The sequence below is a fragment of the Natrix helvetica genome (genome assembly GCF_964273705.1).
Source record: "Natrix helvetica genome assembly, chromosome: 4".
In the NCBI taxonomy this organism is placed as follows: Eukaryota; Metazoa; Chordata; class Lepidosauria; order Squamata; family Natricidae; genus Natrix; species Natrix helvetica.
In genome coordinates this window covers 21716413-21743837 of record NC_138550.1, presented here as the reverse complement: position 1 = coordinate 21743837, position 27425 = coordinate 21716413, and the positions used below count along the sequence as shown (strand labels likewise).

At 40.7% G+C, this 27425-nt stretch overlaps 1 protein-coding gene across 4 annotated transcripts; it reads right to left on the bottom strand.

Annotated features, from left to right (window-relative positions):
• Positions 1-122: 122 nt before the first annotated feature.
• On the bottom strand, positions 123-27425 carry SGCG (sarcoglycan gamma). Of its 4 annotated transcripts, none has more exons than XM_081952686.1 (8): positions 27297-27425; positions 18065-18262; positions 15693-15794; positions 12492-12579; positions 11510-11635; positions 5409-5493; positions 1957-2080; positions 123-308 (listed from the first exon to the last, which is right to left on the bottom strand). In XM_081952686.1, exons 2-8 carry the CDS (start codon positions 18257-18259, stop codon positions 138-140), a joined length of 891 nt encoding a protein of 296 aa, XP_081808812.1. In that variant the 5' UTR covers positions 18260-18262; positions 27297-27425; the 3' UTR covers positions 123-137. The 4 variants fall into 4 exon arrangements, with proteins under 4 accessions (XP_081808812.1, XP_081808813.1, XP_081808811.1 ...); XM_081952687.1 differs by lacking the exon at positions 27297-27425 and adding an exon at positions 21114-21300 and having other exon boundaries at positions 18065-18259; XM_081952685.1 differs by lacking the exon at positions 27297-27425 and adding an exon at positions 21114-21298.

Genomic DNA, 27425 nt, shown 5'->3' with positions numbered 1-27425 from the left:
TATCCACCTGATATCTGATAAAACCTAAAATCAGTCATGTTTTCCAAACAATTGAATTACATTATCCAAATCTTCCATTTGGTGGTTTTACAAACCAAGCAAGAATGCCAAGGAAAATCCAGTTGTGTTCTGGTGCTTTATTGACAATCACGACTGTATTGTAAGCAAGTAGAAACTATATCAGCCACCGATAAGTATAACCTTCCATCTGGGCAAGCACAAATTTCATAGAGTCCTTCAGATGTCCCGGATTCTCCATTTGTTCCTTGAAGCAAATCCGGCAGTAGCAAATTTTGAGCATCAAAGATCTGCAAGGAAAAAGCACACAGATCTACTTTGTAGTTGTAGTGTTAACAGAGAGAACTCTTGCTCTACAACATTTACCAGGTAGAACTATCCAACTGGTTTCAAATATACCCCCAGTAACAACTTCAGTCTATAAAGGAGAGAGAAATGTTCAAAAACCACTAGTAGAATACACCCACTCTTTCCTTCGATTCATTACTGAGCAATTTGATAGAAGCTTTACTATGAGTTTGCAAATGAAAGTTCAAAGTCTCCTTTACATTATTCAATATGAGCTAACATAATATTTTATGTATAGCCTGGGAAATCACTCTGAAAGCACTGTCAAATTGTTGATGTAAATTTCCTTTAGGTGGTGCCCACAAACCTAGCAAAGTATTTCAACTTGACCCTTCAGTTAACCCAAAAGAATTGTGTTCCAATTTGTAAACATTTCAGCACGCTGCTGCTTTCCTTGATTTAAAACATTTATGTCCCCCATTTCTTCAAAGAGCTCAGAGACGAAAGAGGTATATTTTTGCCACTTTTGTTTTATTCACAGCAAACATGTCAACCTGAGAAATAGTGTTTGGGTCAAGGTGTTCTATTTCAGTATATTAAGAAGACAATATTGCCTGTTCTTAATGGAAAGCCAATCAGCACCTTTTGTTGCCTGCATAATACTTTATACACATAGAAAGTTTCTATTACACATTTCGAATGCATTTCTAGTGCATTATCCAGGGGGCTTTTATTGGTAAAGCAGAGATTCTAAGGGTTGATAATAGGATTTTAAGAAGATGATGTGCCATTTCATAAGTTGGCTACTGCAATGAGTGTCACTGGTTACAAAATATTAATTCACCAGAAGACAAACTGGTGAATTTGTTCCCCCTTAGCCTCCCAATCACCTTAATTTATTTCTGACTTTTTAAATTTTATCTCTCCATTCAGCATTACCATAGCTTTATACTGCTCAATCAAATTGTGCAAAACAGGAATCTTTCACTGAAACTGTTCAAATCTCTCTGTGCAGCAAATGTAAGGATTTTTGAGACATGAAACATTTGGCAAAGTAAGGATTTTAACATGGGAAATTAATAACATTAAATAGAGAACACTGCATTTAAGGAAAAAAAATATCCCTTTGAATACTATGTCACCTCTCACCCACCTACCTCCTGAATACTGTTGACATTGATAATATCCTAAGAACATCTTAAGCCTTTATATAAATTATATATTTCTAAAGGATCAAATAACCTTTGTTACAAATCTGAACTTTTCAAGGTCAGTAGCAATGGTGAAATTCAAAATGCTTTTACTACTGGTTCTGTGGGTGTGGCTTTGTGGGTGTAGCTTGGTGGGCGTGGCAGGGGAAAAATACTGCAAAATCCCCATTCCCTCCCTACTTCTGGAGAAAAGATATAGCAAAATCTCCATTCCCATCCCACTCTAGGGCCTGCCAGAGGTGGCCGGTTCACCGAACTACTCAAAATTTCTGCTACCGGTTCTCCAGAACCTGTCAGAACCTGCTGAATTTCACCCCTATGGTAATCTTTATTTACTGGAACTAAAACTGATAGTTTGACTCGTGTAGCAATCACTCCCCTTGAATACCAACTGTAAATAGGAATTGTATTGATGTTAAATAAATCTTTAACATCTCACCATCCCATTGGTACTATGGAATGCGATATCCAAATGAGAGAGCCCGATAAGATCTCCATTTTCTGCTTTAATCTGAATTCCTTTTGGAGCATTCATGGTGAGAGATCGGGTTGGTGATTCAAGTCTGAAATCAATCATAAGAAGCGTTATCTTAAACAGTGCAAAAATGTATCTTCTATTTCAAAAGATGCATGTCTCTTCAAACAATAGCTGGGTTTTATAATAACATCTTCAAAGTGATTCTGGAGGGAGATTTCCCCAATGTGATGTCATCCTGCCCTCTTAGATTCTTATGGTAAAATGATAATCTCAACATTAATTTTCCTAGGAGAATTAATTCTTAGGAAGTTCTCCATGCCTGATCTATATCATTATCTGTGTATAGCAGCAATTCTCAATCTAAGCAACTTTTAGATGTGTGGATTTCAATTCCCAAAATTCCCAAACCAGCTGGTCTATAACATGGCAGCTTAATCATCTGGCTTGACTGAATAACTTTATGATTGCAAAGGGTCAAACATCCCTTTTTAGAAACTAGACTCAAATTACATAATTTGCTATAATGGGACGAGAGGTACAGTCGCGGTAGGCTTGTATATATATTTGGAAGCAGTAAAAACCCCACTTTGAGTAGCTGGCACTAAAAATCAGTTATTCCAATTTTCTATTAAATTGGAAAGTACATCAGCCGTGTTAATGTTATTATGCAAATGACACAAACTGCATCATTTATTTCACTTTACATCATTTTACAGATTTGACAAACTATGTAAATGCAACAGGAATTTTACTACTTGTGTTTGATGTCCGTTGCACTGAAGTAATTACTAATCTTTTAAAACCTAGCCCGCAAATTTATTCACAAATCCTTAAACCTCAAATGTCAAGTAAAGCTATTTGTTATTTAAAAAAAAAATCATTTAGACAATAGTCATAACAACATGTACTGCCAGAAAAGAGGCCAGAAAAGAATTGCAAAACTTTTGATATGTTTTCTAGGTTGTTTGAAAACTTAACCGCAATGAAGTTGTGCGCAATCCAGCTTTTGCCCAATGGATTTTTATGGGAGAGTTAATACCTGTACATATTTTAAGAAAATAATACAACATGTGGATTTGTTAGAGGTGACTTGCTTTTATATACCAATTTGATTTGCTTTTTAATACAGGAACATTACCCAAAAACAAATGGATGTTTTGTTTGGATGGAACAATTTTTCAAGATAGCATTATTATTTTTTTCAATTTGCAAACAACAAACAACCGCACAACCAATCAGAGACAGTACTGACCCTCAACCAACCCACGCACCCCCTCCAACAATTCTCTGTTGACCCTGACCTGATGTAATCTCATCCCAAGACCCATCCCAAGACCCTCACTTGAAATACACACACCTGAAGCCCTTATGAACAGAGTGAACCTTCACCCTCATCCTACATCCAAGCTACGGATAGTCGCACTATTGCACAAGCAACAAGCTTGAGCTGAAGGAAAAATATTAGACATTTGAACCTTAGAAAATATGGACCAAGTACGGAATAGAAATGATACTGATGTATCTTCATCCAGGGTCCCCACAGTTTTTCAACAATGAAGAGTCATTGTTTATATTTATCTGCTGTTTCATGGAATCTACTGCTTTACATCTTACAAGTAATATATAAACAATCATTCACACCATTCGGTCTTCAATTAACTGGCTCTGTTTGTTTAGGGTTGGATATCTCATTTTATTCTTTTGAAAATTTCTAATTTTAGCACTGTATGTATGTATGTATGTATGTATTGATTGATTGATTGATACATATTTTAGTATGTTTACATATTTTCTTGTTACCATTTCTTGCATATGATTTTATACATGCACACACATTGATCAAGTTTTGGTTTAGTTAATGTATTAATGTATAAAACAAAACATTCTAACATTTTAAGTAAATAAGGATCACTAGAAGGAATTCGGGTGGTTCTTGACTTAACTGTAAAACCACAATTGGGACCACAATTCTGCTGCTAAGCAAGACAGTTGTTAAGTGAGTCATGCCCAGTTTTATGGCTTTTTTGCCACTGTTAAGGGAATTACTGCAGTTGTTAAGTGAAACTTAGTCATTAAATGAATCTGGCTTCCCCCATTAACATTGCTTGTCAGAAGCTGGCTGAGCTGGTTGCAAATGGTGATTACACGATTCTGGGATGGGGATGGGATTCAGCTGGTTTGGACTGGTTTGGGCGAACCGGATGCTAATTTTACATCTGGTTCACCAAAACGGTAATTGCAAGGACTGACTGGCCCTGCCCACTCCACTCTGCCCCTCCTAGAAGTCTCCATGAAGCCTGTTTTGGATGTCAAGTAAGTGCAGGGCCCACGCGGAGGCTCTGGGAGGGTGAAAAATGGGCCTCCATGAAGTTCCAGAAGTCCAGAAACAGGCTCGTTTCTGGCCTCTGGAGGCTGTGGGAGGCTGTTTTTGCCCTCCCAAAGGCTTGAGGAAAGCCTCTGGAGCCTGGGAAGGGTAAAAACACCTGCCTGCCATGATGCAGGAGGTTGCGTTTGCCGCGCATGCATGCACAATTGAACGTAATTAGTCAGAAAAAAAGGAAAACAGTTGGGAAGCAGTAATTCAAACTGCCGCCCCAGATCAGCTGGGTTTCGGAAACTGGAATAAAGGTAAGTATTACTCAGGATCGGGCAGGCGGGCCCACTTTTAAAAAAAACAGAGAACTGGTTCGCTCTCTGTTTGAAGGCAGCACTACCAGTTTGGGAGAACCGGTCTGAACCAGTAGGAACCCACCTCTGCTCCTTTTCCTATTGGGTTCTTTTTCTGTATATTATTGATTACTTACCATGTTTTTCGGAGTATAAGAGGCACCCTTTTCCCTCAAAAAAGAGGCTGAAAATCTGGGTGTGTCTTATACACTGAATACAGCATTTTTTTTGCCTCCAGAAACCCCGCCCCCTTCACCAAAATGGCCGTGCAGAGCCTTAAGGAGGCTTTCAGAGTGCTCCTGGAGGCTGGGAAGGGCAGAAATGAGCAAAAACCAGGCATTTTCTTTGCTCAATTTTGCCCCCCCCCAGCCCCCAGGAGCACTCTATAAGCCTCCTAAAGGCTATGCATGCCATTTGTTAAAAAACTGGCCCATTTTCATGAAAAACGGGACATTTTTTGCTTGTTTTTTGGGGGGATCACCCCCCCAGGAGCACTCCACAAGCCTCCTAAAGCCTATTCATGCCCTTTTTTGAAAAAAAAACAAAAAACAACGGGTCGTTTTTGGGAGGCCTGCTGACTGCAAAACCTTTTTTTAAAATTTGCCTCTTCAAAATCTTGGTGCATCTTATACTCCGAAAAATACGGTATCTTACTGCTCTACAAATGTAGCGTTACTAAGGAATACAGCAAAAAAAATTATGAAAACAATAATCAACGTTTACTCATTTTGGAGAGCTATTCTTACTTAAGTGTTAGATTTTTGACATCCTCTCCCACACCGTGAACAAGTGGTGTTTCTACAGAATGTTCGCAAAGGGCACCTTCTGGACCTGAAGCAGAAAAAAAAAAATGATTGTCACTTTTAAATGTCAAATTAAGTGCATTACTAGTGGAAAACAAGTTTTTCGTCACCATTGAACAAAATATCCAAAGCTAATTGAAAGGACATACTGTCTTAAGCATCTAAGATTCCTCCATATTTTGAGTACTTTGATATTTGTCCTGGTTTAAATATTTGGGATTCTAATGTAACACTATGGACTTTGGAAGTTTTGCTAAGCATTAGAATAGCACATGTTTAAGTAAAGGTAAAGGTAAAGGTTCCTTCGCACATATGTGCTAGTCGTTCCAACTCTAGGGGGCAGTGCTCATTTCCGTTTCAAAGCCGAAGAGCCAGCGCTGTCCGAAGACGTCTCCATAATCATGTGGCCAGGATACTAAACACTGAAGGAGCATGGAACGCAGTTACCTTCCCACCAAAGGTGGTCCCTATTTTACTACTTGCATTTTTATATGCTTTCGAACTGCTAGGTTGGTATAAGCTGGGACAAGTAACAGAAGCTCACTCTGTAATGAGGCAATGGGGATTCAAACCACCAAACTGCCAACCTTTCTGATCGATAAGCTCAGCGTTTTATCCTCTGAGCCACCGCGTCCCTTAGCACATGTTTAAAAGATGTTAAACCCAGACATTCAAAATGTAATATTCTCATAACCGAAACGAAAAATTAAAGATAAATGGAGAAGAAATATTGGATATAAAAGTTACCAGGCAGTAAAAATCCTGCTTAGAGGGATAACCTAATTTGAGCAATTTACCCACTGGGTAACAAAAAGCTATGTAACTTATACATACTCCTCGACTTACAAGCACAGTTGGGACCAGAATTTCCATTGTAAATCATTGCCATTGTAAGTTGAGTTGGACCTGAATTTACAACAATGTTTACAACAGTTGTTAACCAATTGCATGGTCATTAAGTGAATCCAGCTTCCTCAATAGGGTTGTGGGGTTTTTTTTTTGCCTAAAATTGGCAACAACAAAAAAGGCCAGAAATTCATATGATGGCACAATGCTGTAACTGGTCTTAAGTCAGTGGCGGATTAAGGCTCACTGGTGCACTAAGCACTGACAAATCTTGGTGCCCCCCTCCTTTGTACATACTGTACAAATCTTCATTGGTTTTTTTTCTTTCTCAACTTTGTGGTGCCCTCTTAAGCCTGGTGCCCTAAGCATGTGCTTAGTCTGCTTAATGGTTAATATACTACTGTCTTAAGTGTGAGATGGTTGCTAAGTGCCCCAATTACAATCACATGCAGATCCCAAGTTATTTTTTGGGGGGGAGGTCATTCTAACTGTAAATTACCGTTAAACAGAGGGTCAAAAGTTGAGGACTTCCTTTAAAAGGGCCTCCCCATTTGCTAGTCCTGTTGACCTGACCTACCTGTTAGCTAATATGGAACTATGTTAACCTATATGTAAACTTGTTTGGCTGAAAACCACAAATTGTTTTGTACGTGGGAAAGGGACTGAATCAGACAACTGTAACTGATTCAGTTCTGTATCTTTGCTCATTCATTGTACACTTCAGCCTACCACTCTGTTACGGGCCAATATGTTATGATCCCTTATTAAGAGGCTGTAAGAGGGTGTTTTTTTTTTAATGAATTCCCTCCATAATTTGACAATGGCGCATTTCCTCCACCATTCCCCAATCCTCAGAAGCCAATTTGCAAGTGAGTTAACACAGTTTTAGAAGTAAGGTACCAAAGGTGATAAAAATCTCTCTCTCAGAAATCTGTTTGGTTCATAGATAGAAGCTAGTTTCCAAGCCAAAGAAAAACTGTTGTGCATTATTGTCAGATCCAAAGATCTCATATGTCTTTCACACTAGATCATTCAATATGTTGCACAAATAATTTTTTTAAAAATTAGAAATGGTGGTAGATTTTAGGAGAAATCCTTCCATACTATCACCTCTTACAATACTAAACAACACAGTATCAACAGTAGAGAGCTTCAAATTTCTAGATTCTATCATATCTCAAGATTTAAAATGGACACCTAACATCAAAAACGTCATCAAAAAAGCACAACAAAGAATGTTCTTTCTGTGCCAACTCAGGAAGCTTAAACTGCCCAAGAAGCTGCTGATACAGTTCTACGGAGGAATCATTGAGTCTGTCATCGGCACTTCTATACCTGTCTGGTTTCTGCAACCCAACAAGACAGACACAGACTTCAGAACTGCAGAAAAAACAATTACTACCAACCTGCCTTCCATTGAGGACCTATACAGTGCATGAGTCAAAAAGAGGGCCCGTGAAAATATTTACAGACCCCTCGCATCCTAGACATAAATTGTTTCAACTCCTACCCTCAAAATGATGCTATAGAACACTGCACACTAAGACAACTAGATACAAGAACATATTTTTCCCTAACACCATCACTCTGCTAAATAAATAATTCCCTTAACACTGTCCAACTATTCACTAAGGCTGCATTACTATTAATCTTCTCATCATTCCTATCACCCATCTCCTCCCTCTTATGACTGCAGGACTATAACTTTGTTGCTTGTATCCTTACGATTTATATTGATATTGATTGTTTCCTGATTGCTTATTTGTACCCTAAGACTATCATTAAGTGTTGTACTTTATGATTCTTGACGAATGTATCTTGTCTTTTTATGTACACTGAGATCATATGCACCAAAGACAAATTCCTATCACAGAGGTCGCGGGAAGCCCCTTTACAGGGGAGGGCAGAGGAATTTGGGGAATATCTGCAGGACAAAATCGCTCAGATCCGGAGCGAATGGGTCCCCTTCAGTGATCGTGAGGAGACACCGGAGGTGAGTCTTGAGGTACCTATCTGGGAGGAGTTTGACTCTGTTGCCGCCGAGGATATGGACAGGCTACGCGGGCGACTGCGGGCCACCACATGTTTATTGGACCCGTGTCCCTCCTGGCTTGTACTGGCAACCTGGGAGGTTACACGTGACTGGCTCCTGGGTCTGGTGAACGCCTCGCTGGAGGAGGGGTTCCTGCCAGCCTCCTTGAAGGAGGCGGTGGTGAGGCCCCTACTTAAGAGGCCTTCCCTAGACCCAGTTGAGTTAGCCAATTATCGTCCCGTCTCCAACCTTCCCTTTTTAGCGAAGGTTGTTGAGAGTGTGGTGGCGCAGCAATTCCCTCGACACCTGGAGGAAATTACTTATCTAGATCCGCGCCAGTCCGGTTTCCGGCCGGGCCACAGCACAGAGACGGCTTTGGTCGCGTTGGTGGATGATCTCTGGAGGGCGAAAGATGGGGGTTGTTCCTCCATCTTAGTCCTGTTAGACCTCTCAGCGGCTTTCGATACCATCGACCATGGTATCCTGTTGCGTAGGCTGGAGGGGATGGGGGTGAGGGGCACCGTTTTGCGGTGGTTCTCCTCCTTCCTCTCCGGTCGGACGCAATGTGTGTTGGCGGGAGAGCAGAGATCGACCCTGAGGCCGCTCACGTGTGGAGTGCCACAGGGGTCGGTCCTCTCCCCTCTCCTGTTCAACACATACATGAAACCGCTGGGTGAGATCATTCGAGGATTCGGGGTTGAGTGCCATCTGTATGCAGATGACACTCAGTTATACATCTCTACCCCGAACCACCCCAACAAAGCCGTCGAGGTGATGTCCCGGTGTCTGGAAGCCGTGCGGGTCTGGATGGGCGACAACAGACTCAGACTCAACCCTTCCAAGACGGAGTGGCTGTGGCTACCGGCGCCCCGCTTTAGCCAATGTGTTCCATCTCTGGCCATTGGGGGGGTACAACTGCCCCCGGTGGATAGGGTACGCAATTTGGGCGTCCTCCTAGATTCCCGGCTGTCGCTAGATGATCATGTGACGGCCGTGGCTAGGGGGGCGTTCCATCAGGTTCGCCTGATGCGCCAATTGCGTCCCTTACTGGAGCGGGACGCCCTTTGCACAGTCACTCATGCCCTAGTGACTTCTCGCCTTGATTACTGTAACGCTCTCTACATGGGGCTCCCCTTGAGATGCACCCGAAGGCTCCAGCTGGTCCAGAATGCAGCTGCGCGGGTTATTATGGGGAGTACTAAGTATTCCCATGTAACACCTCTCCTGCGCGAGCTGCACTGGCTACCTGTGGCCTTTCGGGTGCGTTTCAAGGTGTTGATTGTCATCTTCAAAGCGCTCCATGGCTCGGGACCTAGTTATTTGCGGGATCGCATTCTACCCCATACATCCCTGCGACCAATCCGCTCTCACAGAGAGGGCCTCCTCCGGGTACCATCCGCTAAACAGTGCGGGCGGGCGGGCGGTGCCTAGGAGTAGGGCCTTCTCTGTGATGGGCCCAACCCTCTGGAACGACCTCCCCCCCGATATTAGAACCACCTCTGATCTCCGCTCCTTCCGCAAGAAACTCAAGACCCACCTGTTTCGAGTAGCAGGTCTGGCTTAATTACAACCATAACTGTAACTGCATTTAACATCTATTCAAACCTTCCTGGATGGCTTTTTAATTTTTTAAATTTTATATTGGGGTTTTAATGGGTTTTAAAATTGTTCTTAATATTTAATTGGTTTTGGGATTTTATAACAGACCGTGTGTGTGAGTTGTTTATGTTGCATGTCTTATGTCTTATGTTATTTTATTGTTTTGATTACGAATGGTCTGTACACCGCCCCGAGTCCCTACGGGGAGAGGGGGCGGTCTATAAATTAAATAAACTAAACTAAACTAAACTAAATTCCTTGTGTGTCCAATTACACTTGGCCAATAAAGAATTCTATTCTATTCTAATTCAATGCGGCACTTCACTCATCAGCCAAATAAATGATTTTGCAACTTCAGTATTCAACAGAGCAATGTTGCCTAATTTTGACTGATAACTCTACGTCCACATCCCATAATTTTCTTAGCAACAGCAGAAATAATCTGCTATATCCTTGTTCTGGGAAGATTTTTCAGATTTTCCAGTGTTGCCAGTGGTTTTCCATCCAAGGATTAACCAGATCTAGCCCTGTTTTTTTCCTTCTTTTTTTTAAGATGCTACCCAGCATCTATTTAAAAATGAATTACAAGTAAAAAATAATAATTACCAATTAATCAAAATAAATAATTTTAGACCTCAATGTAAAACACAATTTTGAAGATGTTTAATGTAACATTTTAGCTAAAAATATCAGTAATAAAATATTCAATGTTCTCTTAAATTCATTAATAAACAAACTAGCCGATATTCCGGCATTGACCAGGTATTTACCATATTTTTCAGAGTAAAAGACCCACTAAGATTTTGAAGAGGTAAATTTTAAAAAGTTTTTGCACTCTGCAGACCTCCCAAACCCTCTGCACGCCTCGTTTTTTGTGAAAAATGGAGAATGCAGAGAGTTTGAGAGGCCTAAAAAGTGCTCCTGGGGGCTGGGGGGGGGGGGAGGCAAAAAAGAGCAACAAAGGCCATTTTTGCTTGTTTTTGTCCTCCCTAGCCCCAGAAGCACTTTGCAGGCTCCCTAAAGGCTAAGCCCGTCCTTTTTTGTGAAGGGGTGGAGTTTCGGAAGCCAAAAATACTGTATTCAGTGTATACGAAAGGACCCAGATTTTCACCCCCTTTTTGGGGGGGGGAGAGGGGAGAAAGGTGCGTCTTATATTTTAAAAAATATGTTATTTATAGGGGGGGAAATGTCCAGACCAAATGTAATTTCTAATGTTGGATTTTCTCCCTTACCAGAGGGAGTCCCTTGTGGAGTACTATGAAGCCGTTACCATGGCAACTCCAGTGTGCTGCACAATAGAAGCCATTTTAAGCCACAACAGGCTGTATCTTAACAGAACACACACCCCGGGTTTGTAGGGGTGTCTTACCCCCACAATATTTTTCTCCAGAGGGTAAGTCATCTGTGTACCACATTTGGTTGAAATTGCTCAAGGATTTCCAGAATTATGCTGGAACATACACACACAGAGCCATTTTTATATTACTGTTATTTATATAACCAGTTTCAGATTACAGTCTTCATCTTCACAATAACATTTTTTGTAGTTTTAGACTTGCAAACAAACCTGTGACTCGAAGTTTCTCTGTACCAATTGCAATGTCACTATCATGCGCAGTAAAAATAGGTTTTTCATCAAGATTCACAGAGTTGATCTGAAATTGTTGACTATGAAAGTGTACCATATCCGGATCTAAAAAAGACAAAACATTATAAAATGGACTTTCTTTGTTCATGTTTTAAAAATACATACTTAAGTACACATCCTCAATGTTGCAATATATAATTATATAATTGGGATGCTAAATTTGTAAACGTATACTCAGTAATTTGTGAGTAAGACTCATTACATTGATCAGTCGATACATATATTGAACTACAATGCAAGATTAGCATCTGGTTATGTTCTCTCTTTCTGGTTCCTTTGATCAGAAAAAGCAGTGTGTTCTAAACTGAATGGAAAGACAAATTATGTAGATATCAGCATGCAAAAATATAAACCTAGCTCTTTGTGAATATATACAATGTGGATAAAGTAAGCTAAATTATAATTCCAGATTTTATATAACTTGAAATTCTTAATATGCAGCATCTTGTCTCTTTACACAGAATCTTTAATCCAAATGGCTGTATTTCGAATGATGAATTTATATCTAATTTATATTTTTTTATAATTTATATAAATTGGATATTAATATCTTCCCAGGAATTAAACCACTAAAGAGAGATTTATAAATGAAGGCAAATTATTCATATATTCATTTTTTGATAATGGCATAAAAATATTTTTCTTTATGTCAGGTATTTGACTAGCCAGGGCAACTGACATATATATATATATATATATATATATATATATATATATATATATATATATATATATATATATATATATATATATATATATATATATATATATATATATATGATATTATATGAGATCATAAATATATATCAGATATTGTGCAGGATCATAAAAAGATACACATTCATTTCTTTGGATATAAAACTTTCAAAATCCAAACTAAAGCAAAATATATTACACCTACCTACGCTTAATCTGCTTGTGACATTTCCATCACTATTGCGTGCATTCAAAGTCACATTATGAGAAGACTGCAAAAGTAAGGGTGAATCCTAGGATTAAGAGAAAAAAGAACGTAAATATTTAAGACTTTTGGATAGACCTTACTGAAAAGTAACAAACACATTCATTTTTTTCCAACTCTTACAATGATATATGATCAGAGGTTCGGCCCGGTTTGGCCGAGTAGGCCGCCCACGCATCCAAACCGGTTCTATTGTGGGCGGCACCATTTTTTCTGCTTCTGCGCATGCGCAGAACAATCTCCATTGCAGAAATGTAATCCTCCCCCCTTTCTTTCTAGGTGTAAATGCGCACCTGTGCTGGACCGGCAAGTAATGCCGGAAGCAACTCACCTCTGTATATGATGTATATCTTACATAACTTACAATGATATATGTTATGTTATGTTATTTATGTTATTTATGTTATGGTATGGTAAGGATAGGATAGGATAGGATCCGTGATTAGAGTGCAGTACTAAGACTACTTCTGCTGACTGCCAGTTGCCTGCAATTTGGCAGTTCAAACCTCACCAGGCTCAAGGTTGACTCAGCTTTTCATCCTTCCAAGGTGGGTAAAATGAGGACCCAGATTGTTGGGGAAAATATGCTGTGACTCTGTAAACCACTTAGAGAGGGCTGGAAAGCACTGTAAAGTGGTATATAAGTGCTATTGCTATAGGATAGGATAGGATGGGATGGGACAAGCAGGACTGCTAATTAGAATTCCTTACAATGCTTGGCTTTATTCTTTTGTGTGCTGTAGTTTCTCTTTTTTAATCTTTCTATATTTCATGTCTGCATAGTTCTTGACACTATTTTAATATCCTGTCAGGAAATTCTGAGCATTTCAACTGAGCGAGGGCATTTCCAAAATTAAGCTGAAGTCTAATATCTGTGAAATCTACCCTTCTACTTTCCTTTGCTCCACAGGGAAAAAACAGTCTAAGAAATATTCACTACCATCCTACATTTTTGCTCTGCCTTACAGACATGGAGCACAAGAGACCTTGTAGGAAGAGAAAGAATGCTGGCATCTGAATACCCATTGAGTATATCCTGTTTGAATTATTTGTGGGAATATCCCTACCTACATTTTACTTCTTTTACTAAGTGCCACTTCAGTTACTGCCAGTGTTCTCATTCCTAATGGCTCACTGTAGCATAACTCTTGATCACAGCTCTTACTTAATCACCAAGTGTGTGTTTCAATGTCACACCAATTTTGCATCTACATTTACTTCACCTGTCACCATGGTTCTATAAAAAAACAACCTGCTGAATTTAATCTATATGTTCCACAAATCCAATCATTAGTTAATATAAGGCCCAAGTAAATCATCCCAGATTTGATTTGAATTAGATATCTGAGAGTCAGCAAAAACATCCATTTGCATTTAAAATTCAAGATTCAGTAACATATCATTTCAATTTTAATCCCTTTGATATTTGATTTGAAAAATAGTTCCCCTATCAATTGCAATGGAGAAGTATCAACATGCCCATAGAAGCTAAATGTTTTTGGAATAGGAAGAGCAGAATTCCTGTGAAAGGTCTTCAGCTGAAGACCTTCAAAACTTTCACTACAATATTTTTTTGAAATATCCCCCCCCCCCCTCAGATGTAGCAAGTCCAACCCATCTTAAACCTAAAATTTACAAGACAACCATCTGCCCTGTTGCACTGTATGGCAATGAATGCTAGGTAGCAACAACAGGGACCAAAAGCTATTTCCATGCTATGGAAACGCGAATGCTCTGTTGGATAGTGGGCATCTCCCTTCTCGACCACATCACAAATGACACCATTTGACAACATTTTGATGTGGCACCAATTATAGAGAAGATGAGAGAAGGCCGACTCTGCTGGTATGGACATGTCCAGAGAGCAGCACCTTCCACCGTGGCCAAGACTGCCCACCAACTAGAAGTCAATGGCCGGCGACCTCACAGATGTTCAAAACGGAGATGGCAAGATACCATCAACAAAGATATGCAAGCCATGGGCCTGTGCCCTGGAGATGCAGCTGATTGTGCAAAGTTAGCATTCAATGATCCAAAAAGCGGACCCTGCACCTGGGGGAATATGCTAGGAAGAAGACAACGTAGGAGGTCTGAGGATAGTACAGGAAAATACAGCACTATTCAAATGATTGTGCAAAGAATTTCAATTGTGCTGAAGCAATGTGAAAACTGCCCTGTTCCAAATTCATTTAAAAAAAAATCTTTAAAGGGGAATATCTTGCTTTTCCACTTGCTTTTCTGGGGTGCTTGATCCCTGGGCTTTCTTGAATGCCAGGAGAATTGGAAAATCCCCCCGTTGGTAAGCTCGGTCATTCCTGGGAAAGACTCCCTCAACACTAGCAGGTCTCAGCTGCGTTAGGAAACAGCATTTTCTAAAAACAGTTAATTTGGACGGGAGTTTATAACCTTTAGCTTGGTTCACTTTTACTGACAGGTGTAAACATACCCTAACAATGCAGAATTTAAATGTTAAGGTTTTTACATGAATGCATTTTCATTCTATCAAAGAATACATACTGATTTGCCTCTCCCATATTGCAAGAGCTAAGTTGAATGCTCATTTGTGTTGGCAAGATAAGCACAGATGTGTACTATTCCATTAGTAGAAAACCAAAAACGTTAAAGTTATGGTTAGGAGCTGCAAATTGAGAAGATGAATGATGACTAGTTAAATTTTACCTTGGCGGCACAAAAGAGCCCTAGAAATACAAAATATGGGGAAAAAACATATTGACTAGCTATGCTACTGAATCAATCCAAGAATTAGCATTCTTTGTGTATTTTGTTGAAATGGAAAGAGAAATTACAGAACTGAATACTACTGGAACAATGCCAGAATCAGCAGGAAAAAAACATCAGATCTGTGCTGTGTTCAAAGTAAACACCCCGAAGTATTTTCAGGCATGTGGTATATATTGCTGCTTTGAATCAGGTCTCTCCTTCAATTTCAAAACAAAACTGCTTTGAAGGGCCGATTTTATTGAAATTCTATCAAATCAAAACAGGCTCTGCATAACTCTAGTAAATATGACTTTTTTTTCCAGACAAACCACCGCACATTTCTATGTGTATTTCCTCAGAAATAAGCCTTGTTAAATGGGATTTGTCTCCAAATAGCTGTGCATAACATTGTATCGTTACCTTTCTAGAGTGAATTTCTTTGACATGTAATGGATATAAAAATTCAGACTCTCCTTCCAGACGAAGCCCATCGCTATTAACCTGTAGGTATCCCATTCCAGTCTGCAAATGCAAAACACATTTTAAATATTAGTTGTATAAGTCATTGTCAAATTCTTTTCAAAGATGCCACATTAATCTTTTCCCAAATACTGAATGGTTTATTCAAGGCAGACATCCCTGATGAAAAAGAAATTCAGAAGATAAATATGTTTTGAGTGGAAGAAAGGTGATCATAAAAACATCTTTTCACACAAGGTTTTGATCAGGGGTGGTATTCGTTTACTTTCCCTACCGATTCGCAAATGTGAGAGCATGCAAGTGCACGCTCGCTTCGCTTGCATGTGCCCCGTCCATGCATGCGCTTGGCCTTCCACGCATGCACTTTGACCATGCGCGTGGCTTGCACGCAATGCATGTGGCTTGAAAATGTGCCTAAATAGAACCAGGGTGGGTGGGCAGGCCCACCTGCCATTTCCACTACCTGGTTCAGGCGAACCAGTTCGAACCGACTGAATATCACTTCTGGTTTTGATAAGAGCCATCTGCAAGCATATCCAACCAAGAGGGACTGCACTTATAAAAAGGTGCTGCACACAAGGACGTCTTCTCCAGTCCAGATACCAGCAATGTGTACACAAGCCCTCTTCAAAAAGCTGTAATTCAAAGAAATAATGTAAGTTGCATGACAGCAAGGCTACAAGTTGTCCATTTCCTCTTCTTCTCCTTTTGGAGTAACCATACATTATTGTTATTTGAAATGGCGCCATACATTCATCATTGTTGGCATGCAACTAAATCTACATGGTATCTCTCCCATTAAGGATTTAGATATTTGAGCACTTCATTAGTAACACTTCATCAGATGAAACATCTCAGTAACGGACTCAGAAATGACAAAGTCACATAAGAATTGAAGAATAAATTTCAAATAATACCAGTCAATGAACACAATTCAAAGCATGTTAGCAGTGCATTAAGTAAGGCTTACTCTAAAGTATATTTAAGACTGCAGCCTCTGGCTGAGATTATATACCAGCAACGGCGAACCTTTTTTGGCTCACGTGCCATAAGTGTGGGGAGCGCAGGGGAGTCGTGCAAGGGCGTGCCGCACCCATAATGCAATGCGTGACCCCCCCCAGTGCGCATGCGCTTATGAGAGGCGCTCCCCCATTTTTTGCATGCTTTTTTCATCCTTTCCAGGTTCCAAAGGCTTTATAGGAGCCTGGGGAGGGCAAAAACAGCTCCCCCCCCGGAGGCCCTCCAGAGGCTTCAGGGACTTCAGGAGGCTTTCCTGAAGGCTCCAGAGGACTAAAAATGACTCTATGAGCAAACTTTGCTTGTAGGGCCATTTTTAGTCCTCCGGAGCCTTCAGGGAAGCTCCTGAAGCCTCTGGAGGGCCTCCGGGGGGAGACAGAGCCTGGGGAGGGTGAAAATGGCTTTAAAAAAGGCTGAACTCAGCTGGCCAGTATGCGCATGCGCGCTGGCCAGCTGACAGGGCAACACCTCACGTGCCCTGACAAATGGCTCCATGTGCCACCTGTAGTACGCGTGCTATAGGTTCACCATCCCGGTTATATACTATACTAAGTGATGGTTTCTTTAACATGGGTTTACAAATCAAAACGATTGACTATGAGCAACTCAGTGATTTGCAAAGTACACAGCTGGGGGAGATTCACACATCAGGCTAAAATGAAATTTAAAAAAACACATAAAGAATTGGTGTGATATACAAACTCAGCTATTGAAATAAGATAAAAGCAGGGGGAAATATCACATTTGCTGCAAATAACTATGTTAAAACTAGGTATTGTGTTTTTGTTGTTTTTTATATAGGAATTCCCCAGGATCTGAAACTTATTTCCAAAATTCTTCTAGGGCAGTGTTTCTCAACCTTGGCAACTTGAAGATGACTGGACATCAATTCCCAGAATTCCCCAGCCAGCGAATGCTGGCTGGGGAATTCTGGGAGTTGACGTCCAAACATCTTCAAGTTGCCAAGGTTGAGAAACACTGATCTAGGGTAAATACACTGAAGGATCAGTTCGGTAAATACACTGAAGGATCAACCGGTTCTTTCCAGCATGGGTGAGCTGGTAGTGGTGGCTGCAGGAGGCTCCACCCACCCACCCCGACATAAGGCACGAGCACTCTGTATGCGCAGAAAGTGGTGCGCATGTACAGACATTAGCGAACCGGTAAGGGAAGGGAAATGAATCTCACCTCTGTGAAGGATGTTTTACAGAGCAGAGAAAACCTCAGATGTGACAGTAAGAATATAAGCAAAAGCAAGAGCAAAAACCCAATTAAAGTGGGGGGAAAACACTTACTGATGAAAACCACATTACTTTAAGAATCCAAATTGTCAGAGCAAGATTCACAACTAGGATGATGATCAAGAGGAGGAGAAATAAATAAAGGCAGCGTTTTCTCCAGCCGTAAATGCCAACATTGTAGGCATACTGAGGGTCTGGTCTCTGTACGTCAGTACCTGGGGTTGCTGAAATATACTCTTCACGTACCATCTGCTACAGGGGGAAAAAATGATACAATTAACCAAAAAATAAATATTTCAAACAGGGCATTCTACTTCCAGTTTGAAAACAGAACCACTGTTAATTAAAAGTAGATTTCTAAGAGGTAAGAATTTAGCACGCTATGTTGTTCTGCTGACCCTCTCCCAAACAAAATAGTGAGGCATTGCTGATTAATAAAACATGAATTATGCAATTTCATTTAATAATCGTTATCTCATTCTACAAGCAATTAAATACAATACAATACAATACAATAGTAGAGTTGGAAGGGACCTTGGAGGCCTTCTAGTCCAACCCCCTGCCTAGGCAGGAAACCCTATACCGTTTCAGGCAAATGGCTATCCAACATCTTCTTAAAGACTTCCAGTGTTGGGGCATTCACAACTTCTGGAGGCAAGCTGTTCCACTGATTAATTGTTCTAACTGTCAGGAAATTTCTCCTCAGTTCTAAGTTGCTTCTTTCCTTGATTAGTTTCCACCCATTGCTTCTTGTTCTACCCTCAGGTGCCTTGGAAAATAGTTTGACTCCCTCTTCTTTGTCGCAACCCCTGAAATATTGGAACACTGCTATCATGTCTCCCCTAGTCCTTCTTTCTATTAAACTATTTAAAATATTTAAAATAAGGTATTTAAGGGCAAAAAAAAGTACAAATAATTCAGGCTGGCATGGAATAAAAAGCAACAAAAACTTAGGTAAAGTTTCATTTGAGTCAGTCTACAGATTGTCCTCGCATTATGACCCTAACTGGGATTGACAACTCTGCCAAAAAGCAATGTGGGGGAAATGTCAGGTGACTGTTTTGCTTAACACTGGCCATTCCAGCAATCACAGCTGCTGTAGTTCAGTGACCCTCACACCATTGTTAAACATGCATAACATTAGGATGCAAGTCATTTCTTGAAAAAAGTAAGGGACTTTTTATATTCCCTAATATGTATATTAATATATCCTGGAAACAATATATTTTGATAAGAAGGAATCTAACTATTTGTGTCACTAGAACATAGAACCTGATTCTCAGAGTTGGGCATGCCATTCCCTAGATCCGCGATGGCGAACCTTTGGCATGCATGCCAGATGGGGCACTCAGAGCCCTTTCTATGGGCACGCATGCCGTTGCCAGCTTCTCTTCTGGTTTCTGATGCATCGGCCTGCTGGTCTTTGCAGACACCGGAAAACGGCCTGAAAACCGGCCTGAAATCAGCCGAAAAAACAGTCTGAAAACGGCCTGAAAAACAGCCTGAAAATGGCCCCCAAATGGCCAAAAACATGTGCACACTGGCCAGCTGGTTTTTGGTTTCTGCACTCCGTCACAAGCACATGTATGCACATGAATGCGCGTTCAGATTTGGGCACTTGGTGCTGAAAAGGTTCTCCATCTCTGCCCTAGATAAAACATTAGGGACACCAGTATACATATGTCTGAATTAAGCATCTATTTGGTGCCCAGGCACATTCAAGAATTAAATATCAGAAACTTATTGGGGCTCACTGGTATGCAGTTGGCCTTCCAAGGATGCAATATTAGGTACAAATGATTAGAAACATTTGCTAGTATTAAGAGAAGAACCTATAGATTTACTGCAGCCTTAAGTACTATGTTTCCCCAAAAATAAGACAGGGTCTTTTTTTTTTCCCCTGAAATAAGCGCTTAGCTTTATTTTCGGGAAGGTCTTAATATTTTTGAGGTGCAGGAAGAGGCGAGTATGGTCAGCTCATGGCTGCTGCTATGTTGCAATATTTTTGGAAAAGGCTTATTTTGGGGGGAGGGCTTATTTTAGCGCATGCGCTCAAAAGCCTGATTGGGTTTATTATCCGGGTAGGTCTTATTTTCAGGGAAACAGAGTACTGCAAACCCAGTCCTAGATATTCAATTGACCTTTTACTGACGTTGTCCAAACAAAAATAAGTTATGAGGTAGCATTTTAAAAAATAAATCATTAGGGGGGAAAAACTAAATTATAACTTACTTCCCTATTATCCCAGTTGATCCCAGATGAATTTACATTAAGGGAAGTTTCTTTAGATTATTCCTAATGAATTCAGGAACTGTGATCCACTAATGGAAACAAGTTTCCTTAAGTTATAATATTAAAGTGCAACAAGTATTTGTGCAACTAAAACGTAACTAATGCATCATGCAAGCTAGTTAACATGACTGACAAATAATACTCAGTCTCCATGAAAAGACAGCTGAAATTATATGATTATATATCGAAGACCTTATATGGCAGAAGTATCCATTATTAAGTAACATGATCATTCTTTTCCATAAAAGATCAGCCTTGCAGTTGGAGCATGGAAAAAAAAAATCCTGGAAACAAGCAAGGAAAAGAGGCAGCTCATTGCATGAAAAGCACACTATTCCCCCCCCCCCAAAGAAATAACATTTGTAATTTTGATATTGCTATTTATTTCATTGCACATATGCAATGCCAAAGACACAAAGTTAGAGCCAGATGTTGCCACATTTACACAGTTACTATAATCTAAACTACAAAAATAACTTTTCATTGCATGAAAAGCACACTATTTTCCCCCCCAAAGAAATAACATTTGTAATTTTGATATTGCTATTTATTTCACTGCACATATGCAATGCCAAAGACACAAAGTTAGAGCCAGATGTTGCCACATTTATACAGTTACTCTAATCTAAGCTACAAAAATAACTTGTGAGTTGTGTTTCAAGTTAATATAATAACAACCCAACAGTAGGGGAAAAAAATAGAGGGGCTGCAAGAATTATCATTTAAAAATACCACAACTTATTAATCCTTTATATTAATTGTTTCATAATTTATAACACCCATGCAAATAATGTTTGTCTAAAAGACTTACCTTGGAAGATTTTAAACAACAATAGCAGAAATTGCAGATCTAACTCGGATCAAACGCCTTCAGCCTGACAATGAATTTCTACACTTGTACCCACAGTGGAAAATATTTTAGGCGTGGCTGAACTTGTTTACATGTTTGGTCACATTTCACATTCCACCCCCTTTCACTAGCGGCACAGACAGGGCTAATTTTACTCTATGACAAACTAGCTGGTGCTGCACTAATGCTTTAGGAGGTGAAAGGCTGGGTATAATTCGCATTTTCAAAATAGCACACACCTCTTATTAGAATGTTACTCACACTACCCTGAAGAGGGGAGAAAAATACTATCAAACTGTTAGCTATTAAAAAAACCACTTAATTTTGCTCATATTCAGTTTACTGAAATAAAAGTTCAGAGATTGTTGTATATGTACAATAGCAGCACACAGCTTTTGAGGAAACACAAACATGCAAGTAATTTAGAACAGGGCTCTCAAACTCCTGGCCCATGGGTCGGATGCGTCACATGCTGGCCACACCCACGCCCGGTTTAGTGAAGGGGGAAAATACATCCATCACGTGACTCACAACATGAGTTTGACACCCTTGATCTCGAAGTATATGCTTACCCAAAATAGGTAAAACCAAGGCTAAGAAATAAGTAAGCTCCGGAGAAAAACTATATCTGATTTAACTGAAATATATACTGAATGCAATTACCCTACAACTATTATTTCCTAATTTTCTTGTTTTGTTAAATTAAGATTTGTCAATAGTGAGAAACCTTCTCAATTTGGAGCATAGTGCAAATGGCTGGGCTAGGGGTTTCAAACATTTATTTATTGAACAAACTCATGCAGTCTTTATTTAGGAAACTCACTCGGAAGGCTCACAAGAGTTATATAAAGCATTAAAATACAATAAAAACAAGGAAGGATGAAAGGAAGGGAGGAAGGGAGGGAGGAAGGAAGGAGAGCACATGCTATCAACATTTAAGTACACATTTTCCCTTCACTCACAAACACATAAAGTATGCACAGAGAGACAAAATGATCTTAGCTTTTTTCCCTTTCTCTAAGCCAGGAGTGAGAATCTTTCAGTGGCAGGTCAGGATATCCATTTTGGGCGGTGGCTGCAGCTGTAATAATTGGGTAGATAATATAAAGTGGATAAAACCAAGATTTTCTGTGGGTTTTTGCCTGGAAAGGCTGTTGGGGGGGGGGAGTTTGTGAGTTTTTCTATGAGCCAATACTACAAAGGTTTTCACACAGTGAATCACACCTCAAAATGTCAGGCTGCTAAGTCTAATCTTTAGCAATAACTATAATAAAAATAGCTCCAGGGGCTGCAAAAACAGACTTCAGCATTTTTAAGAAGGACATTGGAAACACAAGAATCATTCCTTCTCAACAATTTATTAGTTTTCTACTCCCATTAGCAGCAGGAAAATTATAGTGCGGTTTGCTCCAACAATTGGTAGGCTGACTGGTGAGAACTCTTTTCTGCTACTAATGACACCCTATAAGGAAGATTTCTTCCTGCCAATTCTATTATCTTTTTGTTTATAGCTCTCTAATTGCTGGTAACTAAACAGGGTACTAAACAGCGAATGCTGGCTGGGGAATTCTGGGAGTCCGGACATCTTCAAGTTGCCAAGGTTGAGAAACACGAGTACAGAATCATACTCAAAGGCCTACATATTTTCATCGGAAGGAAAACGGTGAAAGGTTGTGTTGAAATGAAAGATGCCACAAATCTACATGCATGTCAATATTATGAAAAGAGTTGAAAAGAGGAAATGCAATAACAGTAAATGCAAGGAAACACAAGTGGAAGTGTAGCTTGTGGGGGGGAAAAAACCGTAACACTCCTGTTCTTCTGACCCACAATCTAAATACAGTATTTTTTAGAGTATAAGACACACCTTTTTCCCTCAAAAAAGAGGGTGAAAATCTGGGTGCGTCATATACATTGAATACAGCATTTTTGGCCTCCTGAAACCCCACTCCCTTTGCAAAATGGCTTCGCATAGCCTTTAGGAGGCTTCCAGAGTGCTCCTGGTGGCTGGGGAGGGCAAAAATGAGCGAAAAACGGGCCGCTTTTTGTTGGTTTCTGCCCCCCCCCCCAGCCTCCAGGAGCACTCTATAAGCCCCCTAAAGGCTCTGCGTGCCCTTTTTTGACAAAAAAATGGGCTTGTTTTTGTGAAAAACGGGCCATTTTGGGAAGGTTTGCAGAGTGCAAAAACTTTTTTAAAAAATTTCCCTCATTAAAATCTTGGTGCATCTTATATTCTGGTGAGTCTTATACTCCAAAAAATATGGTAGGTCAAAAACAGGATGCCAGTCCTGATGAATCTTATTTCCCTTTCATTGGGAACAGTGGGAAAGAAAAATAAAAGCAAAGTCTATAAATGGATATTTAAAAATAAAAATAAAAGCTGCACCCCACTTTTCGCTCTTCTGGTATTAGAGGTGAAGCAGAGACAAAAGTGATTCCTCTACAAAATGTCTTCATTTCTACTTGACTCCCAACGAAGGCTTCCAAGAGTCAGCAAACCGAGGCCCCTGTTAGGTAGTTCCACCTTCCATTTAGTAGCCCTTGGAAGTGACTAAAAGAGTATCACGAAAATTGGATATTGTGGTGTTGGAGTAAATTTTTGAGAGCCTCTTGGACTGCAAGGAGATTCAATCAGCCAATCCTAGAGGACATCAACCCTGACTATTCTTTGGAAAGACAGATACTGAAGCTCAAATACTTTGGCCACCAAATGGGAAGAGAGGATTCCTTGGAAAAGACCTTGATGTTGGGAAAGATGGAAGGCAAAAGAAGAAGGGGACAGCAGAGGATGAGATGATAGTGTCATCAATGCAATGGACATGAGTTTGGGAAGATTCTGGAAGACAGTAGAGGACAGGCAGGCCTGGCATGTTGTGGCTCATGGAGTTGTGAAGAGTTGGACACGACTTAGTGTCTGAATAATAACAATAAAATTGGGTAACAATTTGGGGTAGACAGTGATATATTAACCATTAGGCAGACTAAGCACGTGCTTAGGGTACCAGGCCCAAGGGGGCACCACAAAGTTGAGGAAAAAAAACCAATGAAGATTTGTACAGTATATACAAAGGAGGGGGACACCAAGATTTGTCAGTGCTTAGAGCACCAGTGAGCCTTAATCCACCACTGGGGGTAGAGCAGTGGGGCACCAGGGACTTTTGGGCACCAGGGACTGCTTCCATGGAGAGAGGTTTTTCCGCGGACCAGAGGGGGTTTCATAAAGCCACGGATGGGGCTTTATCCTTTGCACAGCCCACTTTCTGGCATGCCTCAGCCTGATGCTGGTCCACGGACCGGGGATTGGGGACCTTGGAAGTAGAACATGAAAATTGAATTCCCCTGCCCACTACTCACTTTCTACTAGACAGGAAAATATGTTATAAGTTTTTTTTTTAAGTGTTACTTGGCTGCACTTTGGGAGAAGGGCTCCCATCTTCCCAGCAGCCTCTGAAGAAAACTCTAAAATGTACAAAACAGTCCTCTAGGCCAATAAACCCCTACCAGAAATGTAATTCAAAACTATCTTGTCATTAACTGCAATTTATAGTTACATTTTGACTTAGCGTTTTATATTTATTTATTTGTTTGTTCGTTTATTAAATTTGTTTGTCACCCATCTTACTGCAAGGTGATCAGCTAGACCTGTGATGGCGAACTTATGGCATGGGTCCTACAGGTGGAGCCATATTTGGTGGCATACATGCGTGCACTGGCCAGCTGATTTTTCACATTTCAGGAGGGCCAGGAGAGGCTGTTTACACCCTCCCCAGGCTTTAGGAAAGCCTCCGGAGGCTGGGGAGGGTGAAAAACGACCCCAATGGGCCAACCAGAAGTTTGGGAACAAACTTCCGGTTGGGCCATTGGGGTGGTTTTTTGCCCTCCCAGGCTAGCCGAAAGGCTCCAGAGGCTGGGAAGGCTGACAAACAGCCCCAACAGGCCAACCCGAAGTTCGGAAATGATCCGTTTCTGACTTGTGTGGCAGCCATTGGGGTCGTTTTTTGCCCTCATTAGACTTCAGAAAAGCCTCTGGAGTCTGGGGAGGGGTTGCACGCGCACGTGTGTGTGTGTGTGTAGGTTTTGCACACGCATGCACAGTTGGACAGGGAGATTGAGTGGGCACACACGTGTGCGCTCAATTTTGGCATGCCGTAAGAAAAAGGTTCGCCATCACTGACCTAGACATATATATGTAGTTTCCACCGAAGCAACTTAGAAATTATTTGCCCTTGCCTTCTTCCTGGATTTTCTCCATCTAGTTCAGGGGTAGTCAACCTTTTTATACCTACCGTCCACTTCTGTATCTCTGTTAGTAGTAAAATTTTCTAACCGCCCATCGGTTCCACAGTAATGGTGATTTATAAGGTAGGGAAGTAACTTTACTTTATACAATTTATAAAGCAGAGTTACAACAAACCCCTACCGCCCACCATGAAAGCTGGAACGCCCACTAGTGGGCGGTAGGGACCAGGTTGACTACCACTGATCTAGTTCACAGCCCTGGCATTTTATCTACCTTTCAAGTTGTAATCATTGTTTGTGCTTGCTTAACATTTTCAGAATCAGTTAGGTGCTACCATCTGCTCTTACCACTTGAACATAAGCATGCTTTCTTTTAAATGTGAAAAGCAATGGGCATTGCTTATCACAGCACAATTGCAGTATGATATTTTTAAGGAGACTAAAATACTTAGAAAAGGGAAATATTCACATTTTCTTAGACACTCCGCACAGGGAATAGCCATAGAACTAGATGAGAAAGCTTGGCCTAAAAGAACTGGCCACAGAAATGACCAACAGGTTTGCCAGAAGATGATTTGTTAAATGAGGAGCAGAATCATTTTAACTTTTAGAGCTCCCTGGACAAAAGGGAATAAAAATGTAGCAGAGATGCAAATACTTTTGATATATTAAACTGGAGCAAAGTTGTACATACCACCTTAATCAAGGGTAAATACAAAGATTGGGAATGTGTTGGACTACATTGATCTTCCCAAAATCTGTAACTAGGGTTTTTGTGTTAAGGAGCACCCAGGAATAGAGAAGATTGTGCTGGACAGGGGGGCATTTACAACCTACCATCTATTGCTTTATAAATCCTTAGTAAGGCCACACCTGGAATACTGCATCCCGTTTTGGTCACCACATTACAAAAAATATTTTGAGACTGTGGAAAAAGTGCAAAGAAGAGCAACGAAGATGATTAAAGGCCTGGAGACTAAAACACATGAAAAATGGTTGCAGGATTTGGATTTCACTAATGTAGAGAAAAGAGGGATGGGTGGGGGAGGGACATGATAGTAGGATTCCAGTATTTGAGAGGTTGCCACAAAGAGGAAGGGGTCAACTTATTTACCAAAGCACCTGTAGGCAGGACAAGAAACAATGGAGGAAACTAATCAAGGAGAGACGCTACCTGGAACTAAAGAGAAACTTCCTAACAGTAAGGACAATTAATCAATGGAACATCTTGCCTTCAGAAGTTGTGGGTGCGTCATCACTGGAGCACACAATAGATACAAACTCAAGGTAAACCGCACCAAACTCGATTGCAGAAAATACGACTCCAGCAATAGAGTGGTCAATGCCTGGAATGCACTACCTGACTCTATGGTTTCTTCCCCAAACCCCCAAAACTTCAACCTTAGACTTTCTCACCCCATTCCTAAGAGGGGATGGGGCGTACATAAGGGGCTTACATAAATGCCTAAAGTCCCTGTCCTACTATCCCCATTTATTTGTACCCATTTCCTGTGTTCTTATTCATGTTTATTCTTATTCCCCATATCTTATACATAAGTGACAAACTAAATAAATAAATACAATTAAAATCAAAACACTAGACTAGACAGTCCCTTGTCTGAAATGGTATGGGGTCTCCTGCTTGAGCAGGGGGCTGGACTAGAAGACCTCCAAGGTCCCTTCCAGCTCTATTCTGATTGGTCGATTGATTGATTGGTGCCTCCAGAGATACAACGTTACATGTTAACTCTCCTAAACCCCACCGCATCGTCAAGGAACCCACGACTTCTCCGCTCTCCCGCAACCCTAAAACTTGCTTATTCCGAGCAAGCCCCGTTAGTGTATTTTACTCCTCAATCAGTCCGCTTAGGAAAGTCAACCGTGGCAGAGAGGACCGGGCTTTACCTGCTCTTCCCCACGAGCGTCTTCCTCAGGGGGGCTGAACGAGGGCGAGCGGAGTCATCGCATCTCCCTTCTTCGTCGGGCGAGACTGTCGTCCGCGCCCAGGATCCCCAGCCGTCCTCCGGCGGCGGT

What these genes read in the sequence shown, in the direction of transcription:
- SGCG (XM_081952686.1), bottom strand. Translation starts at nt 18,259, where the DNA reads ATGGTACGTGAAGAGTATATTTCAGCAACCCCAGGTACTGACGTACAG. An exon ending in CACAAGCAGATTAAGCGTAG is followed by an intron (nt 11,636 to 12,491) that starts GTAGGTGTAATA and finishes TGTCTTTTTTAG; the next exon opens with ATCCGGATATGGTACACTTT. An exon ending in TCCATAGTACCAATGGGATG is followed by an intron (nt 309 to 1,956) that starts GTGAGATGTTAA and finishes TTTTCCTTGCAG; the next exon opens with ATCTTTGATGCTCAAAATTT.